This window comes from Arachis ipaensis, chromosome B09, assembly GCF_000816755.2.
Source record: "Arachis ipaensis cultivar K30076 chromosome B09, Araip1.1, whole genome shotgun sequence".
NCBI classification, from domain to species: domain Eukaryota; kingdom Viridiplantae; phylum Streptophyta; class Magnoliopsida; order Fabales; family Fabaceae; genus Arachis; species Arachis ipaensis.
In genome coordinates, this window is record NC_029793.2 from 3969406 (window position 1) to 3975265 (window position 5860).

The 5860-nt window shown below is 34.9% G+C and overlaps 1 protein-coding gene, 1 long non-coding RNA gene and 1 pseudogene across 3 annotated transcripts in view; 2 read left to right on the forward strand and 1 right to left on the reverse strand.

Moving 5' to 3' along the window:
- LOC107614833 overlaps positions 1 to 1378 on the forward strand; it is a 2589-nt pseudogene extending 1211 nt beyond the window's left edge.
- LOC110266323 overlaps positions 1 to 4759 on the forward strand; it is a 20229-nt gene extending 15470 nt beyond the window's left edge. The window contains exon 3 of the long non-coding RNA XR_002353578.1: positions 4647 to 4759. This is a non-coding gene — a long non-coding RNA (uncharacterized LOC110266323). The remainder of the gene's footprint in view (positions 1 to 4646) is intronic.
- On the reverse strand, positions 1011 to 4450 carry LOC107618417 (protein NRT1/ PTR FAMILY 1.2-like). 2 transcript variants are annotated; one of them, XM_021110717.1, is made up of 5 exons: positions 4211 to 4440; positions 3902 to 4119; positions 2660 to 3207; positions 1667 to 2547; positions 1011 to 1137 (listed from the first exon to the last, which is right to left on the reverse strand). In XM_021110717.1, exons 1-5 carry the CDS (start codon positions 4317 to 4319, stop codon positions 1106 to 1108), a joined length of 1788 nt encoding a protein of 595 aa, XP_020966376.1. In that variant the 5' UTR covers positions 4320 to 4440; the 3' UTR covers positions 1011 to 1105. The 2 variants fall into 2 exon arrangements, with proteins under 2 accessions (XP_020966376.1, XP_016175960.1); XM_016320474.2 differs by lacking the exon at positions 1011 to 1137 and adding an exon at positions 1270 to 1444 and having other exon boundaries at positions 4211 to 4450.

A 5860-nucleotide genomic window follows, 5' to 3' on the forward strand; every position in this document is an offset into this window, starting at 1 on the left:
TTCTAGCATGCTGCCTGTGTTAACAGAATTAGGACTTCTCAGGTTGGGAAGGGAAGTCCATGGGTTGTGTTTAAGATTTGGTATTGAGTCTGATATTTTTATTGCTAACTCATTGATAGATATGTATGCAAAATCAGGATATTCTGGTGTAGCATCGGCCGTATTCAACAAAATGATAGATAGAAACACTGTATCTTGGAATGCCATGGTTGCAAATTTTGCTCAAAACAGGCTTGAATTTGCAGCCATAGAGTTAGTGAGGCGAATGCAAGCAAATGGAGAAACCCCAAACACTGTCACCTTCACAAATGTTCTTCCAGCCTGTGGAAGATTACGTTTCCTGCATGTTGGAAAAGAGATTCATGCCAAAATTATTCGGATGGGATGGTTTTCTGATTTGTTTGTCTCTAATGCTCTTACAGACATGTACTCAAAATGCGGACACTTACACCTTGCTCGAAATGTCTTTAATATTTCTATCAAGGATGAAGTTTCATACAATATGCTGATTATGGGCTATTCCCAAACAAGTGACTGCTTAGAGTCCCTGAATAGAGATCCATGGTCTGCTGGTGAGACAGCATTTTCACACACATCTTTTTGTGGCAAATTCACTCTTGGATTTGTATACCAAATGTGGACGAATAGATCTTGCTAGCAAGGTATTTGACTCTATCGAATACAAGGATACAGTCTCTTGGAATACTATGATTTTAGGGTATGGTATGCTGGGTGAGCTTGACACTGCAATCAACCTCTTTGAGGCAATGAAGGAAGATGGTGTGGATTATGATTCAGTGTCCTTTATCGCAGTTTTGTCAGCTTGCAGTCATGGGGGTTTAATTGAGAAGGGGAGGAAGTACTTTATAATGATGCAGGATCTTAATATTGAACCAACACAAATGCACTATGCATGTATGGTTGATCTCCTTGGAAGAGCTGGGCTAATGGAAGAAGCTGCAGACCTTATTAGAGGCCTTTCCATCGAAGCAGATGCTAATATTTGGGGTGCAATGCTCGGCGCATGCCGGATACATGGAAATGTAGAATTGGGGTGCTGGGCTGCTGAGCATCTTTTTGAGTTGAAGCCTCAGCACTGTGGCTACTATATTCTGCTTTCAAATATGTATGCAGAAGCTGAAAGATGGGACGAGGCAAACAAAGTTAGGGAATTGATGAAGTCAAGGGGAGCTAAAAAAAATCCTGGTTGCAGTTGGGTTCAAATTGGAGATCAAGTGCATGCATTTCTAGTTGGTGAGAAAATAGAGAGCTTGGATAATGGCTTCTTGCTATCAGAATGTTGTTAAAAGTAAATCTTGTTATGAAAGAGGAGCCTAGGAAACCTCTTGCTGTATTATTCCGTCAACAATCATATTATTATTAGGACCAACTCTTGTGTTGTGTTGAAGAAGGTTCCAAGACTGAGAAGAAGGTTCTGGAATTTCTGCCACCAAAGGATTAAAAGGAATTGAGGAAGATCCAAGCACATATGGAGCACAGAGCATAAGGGATCAAAGAAGATGACTACTATTAAGAACCTAGTTAAAAAAAATCTAGTAAAACTACAGAAATTACCAGAACAATTAAACCTTGATAATCAACACAAGTGATCATTTTTGTTGCAAGTTGTAACCATAATGGAAATTGGATACCTTGTTATACATACCAGGATTTCTAAATTCAATTAATGGAAGATCTTCATCATTTGAACCATTTCCTCTAGTTTCTTTAGATTCTTGATCAGCTGTAGGTCCGTAAAGCCAGCTACAAACAAGGTAATACACTATGTTAATGGCACTCAGCATCACAAGAACCCAATAGTACTTGTCATAGCGACCCTTGTTGATATTATCCGAAATCCAACCTTCCCTTCCACCCCTAGAAGTAACCTTCTCCACAATTCTGAATACCAAAGAAGATAACACGTATCCTGCAGCCATGCCAAGTCCGAAAAGGGACGAAGCGATGCTTGACATACTCTTGGGGAATTCAGTGTAATAGAACTCATTTTGGCCTATTACATTGAATGCTTCAGCTATGCCACCCAAGCAGAGTTGAGGAAAAAGCCACATTGCAGACATATTCAACACTGCATTAGGATTATTCATATATCCTTCCCTGATAGCTCTATTTCGCCGTAAAGTCTCAACAATTGCACTGGTTACCAAGTGAAGAAAAGAGAAAAACAATCCTAGTCCCATTCTATTCTTGGCACTGATCCTAACTTGTTTGCCTCTAAGCTTTGTTGCTAGAGGAATAACAATGCGATCATATAGAGCTATCCACAAGAATATTGTAAATATCATTATCACACTCAAAGAACCTGCTGGAACTTGGAAGTTTTGAGTGATATATCTGTTCAGTGATTTAGCTTGCAGCAATCCAAATGAGCCTCCAATGTTAAGCGACATCATGATCCCGGTCGACCACAGGGGAATAACTTTGATGATGGCTTTTAGTTCTTCTACTTCATCTATTGTCGAGGCTGATCCATCTGAGGCTAAATCTTTTTCAGGGTCTTTGATGAAGCAAGCTTTATTCAGAAACCTTCAAAACAAAGACATGCCAGAAGAGTTTTACTATTATTTCATACATGGAATGAGCTAAAGAAAACAACAATGATAATGTGAGAATTTGATTTGATTTGATTTGATTCAACCTTAGTTTATCAGTTGGAACAAGAAGATCAGAGTCCTTCTTTTGAAGGTACATTCCGGTCGAGTTCCTGGCTGGTAATCTAAGCTTCCTGTTCTTATAGGCAGCTACGGTTACTCGTGCAAAGCCAGTGAGCAAGCTGCCATGTGTTTTGTGCTTAATGTAAAGAGGAGAAGCAAGGAAGAAGAAGAAAGTGGACAAGAACATGAGTGCTGCAGGAACACCAAAACCCAGTTTCCATCCAAGATGATCTTGGATATATACTATTCCGGTGAAGGCAATTATGACTGAAATAGCTGATGAAGCATAATACCAGCTGAAGTATATTTCTAAGGCCCTTTGGTTATTGGGGTTATCTTTGCTATTCACTTGGTCTGCTCCAAATGCTAGGGAGCATTGAAGGCCACCATTTCCAAATGCCATGAGAGCAAGGGAAGAGATTAGTATTGCCATTTGCATAGTTGTTGCTGATTTGCATGTTTCAGTTGCAGGATCACAAGGAGGAGGCCGTGCCGCGGGGATCATGGCTGTTAGCCACAAAAGTGCCATTCCCTGAAACCAAAGGGGACAAGAAAAAGAAAAAGTTGAATCCCAATTGGACTAGTTATTCCTTTGCCTAATTTGAATGTAACAATGTAAATGATCTCTTCAAAAACCAGGCTTAGAAAGTGAAAATTTTATTTAAATTGTTTATTTTGTCATCATAATGAATTGTTTCATTGTAAACATTATATATAATAGGACACAATAGTATCGTTTAATTCATGTAACCGACTCCACCTAGTGGGATAAAGTTTTGTTGTTATCGTTGTAATGAATTGTTTCATGAAAGAATGCTTCAAGGTAGCTTATTCACCCCTATATGTATTACAATTTGAAGATCACATAGTTGTGAAATTCATAATTGATATTTGTAACTTCATAATTCAGCTAATGCATAATTGCAATGTAAATTCATCATATCAAAAGAAAACAAAATTGTGATGTAAATTCCTTTTGAAGATATGCACTGCACCTTGATACTATAAGCAGAAAGTAAAATCAATAACTAGAGTCAAACAACTACATCATTGATATGCAATAGACTAATAGAACAACCCACACAGTTTTAATTTCTAAACTAAACTGACACTAATGAAATTGAATACAATCCTATAACATCATCTACTAATTCAATCCAAATAACAGAGTTAAACTCTTGACAGAATTGAATTCAATTCTATTACAACTGAAAATGAAGTCTTACCAGAAAAGTGATGATAGAACCGAAACCAACAGCAAGGAAGCGACCCAGATAAGAATCAGCAATGAAAGCACCAATGAGAGGGGTGAAATTGGTGGTAGCAACTGATAATAACAGAATCATGTTGGCTTTTGCTAAATGGAGATTGTAGCTTCCCATCAAATACAACACCATGTTTGGCAATAACCCCAAAGTTGCTACCCTTGCAAGTGCTTCATTTGCTGCCAACAAGGTTATATATACAGAATTAAATAACTTTGATAATTATATATATAACCCATTATATCAAAACTAAGTGTGAATTAACCAAACCTATGATGAAGGGCATGGTGGCAATTCCACCTTTACCCCTTATGAGTTGGGGATGGGAACCCATCTTCCCTTGAGCTGAAGAACAAAGCTCCACTTCCTCTTTCACCATTGATGAGTTAATTTAAAGCAAGAGACACTTACTCACAAATTTAAAGGAGGAAAGAAAACTCAAAGATTTAAAGTGTTAAGGTTAAGGTTGAGATCTTCTGGAGCATACATAGAAAAATCATGAACTGTGTGTGTGTCTCCCTTCAAAGTTCAAACATTAATATTATTGTTAAATCCTAGGAGGTCTGTTGAATTTTTTATTATTTATTTTTTTGAGGTGTGATTAGCGAGTTTATGCACCTGTACTAATATTTCTTATTTCACATGTGAATATCATACTGTAAAAATTCAGGTGCACTCGACTTTACGTCAAGTTGATAACTGAGAGCTCGACTTTACGTCAAGTTGATAGCTGAGAGCGGTTAAATGATTTGACTGATTTGACTAAATTTTCATCTAACGGCTCTTAACCATCAATTTCATGTGAAATTGACTGCAAATAAGTTTTCACCATATCATATATCAATTTTTTTTTTTCAATTATTGCTTGCTAGCATTGAAACACCATTCACTTATAAGTCAATGGACATATACTTAGCTTTGACAATTATATGTTCTATTTCTAGCATTTTACCATTATATTAAATCTTTTCATAATTTTCAATTATAGTCTTTCTTATAGTATCTTTGCTTTTTATATATTTTTTAGATATTTTCCATTAGAAATTTAAAAAAAATGTAAATGAAAAAATAATTACAATGATATGGTTGAGAACACACTACAATTTATAGAGTGGAGATTGATATCTAGATAGAGATAATGTATGTGAAGATTATGCAATATAATTTGCATGGAAAAAAAGAGAGTGTTGGATATACAATTTGCATGAGCAAAAATATCCAAACGCCATGAATTTAAAAGAAAGTTAAATATAAATATTGTAATAGACTATTGTACTTCTCAAATTTTTAAGTTACTATTAGTAATGATTTGTGATACGGATGATCATAAATATACAAATATTTTTTGTAATTAAGTTTAATTAAGTTGGTACAAGTTTAATAAAAAAAAATATACGTATTTATCATGGAATTTTTGTTTGCACTTTTGAGCAAAAAAATTTTGTTATAAATATAAAATACATAAATTTTTACACACAATATAAAAAATTTTGTATATAGCATATAAATTTAAGTGGATTATAGGGTACAGAGCAAAAGTCATACAAATTTAAAGATATGCTTACTTAAACTACACATTCTAAAGCCACACTTTTAACTTAAAACCGTAACTCTTTATAAAGAAAAGCGTCACCTAATGGAAAAAAGTAAATTAGAAGATTTAAGAGAAGAAATAATTAAGTTATCAAAATTAATAGATCAAAAATTAATGACTTTAACTAATGTTAACTGTAATGACACCGAATTCTTAAAATCAATACAAAATGATTTTTCTCAAAATCTTTATTTTACTATAAGTTTTATTGAAGGACTTCAAAAATCTGAAAAAACTTATTTTTCACACGAAATTTCTAAAAAATGTTATCATGGAAATGATTCCCCACATCTTTATCATACTTTTAACCCACAATTAAATTCTAT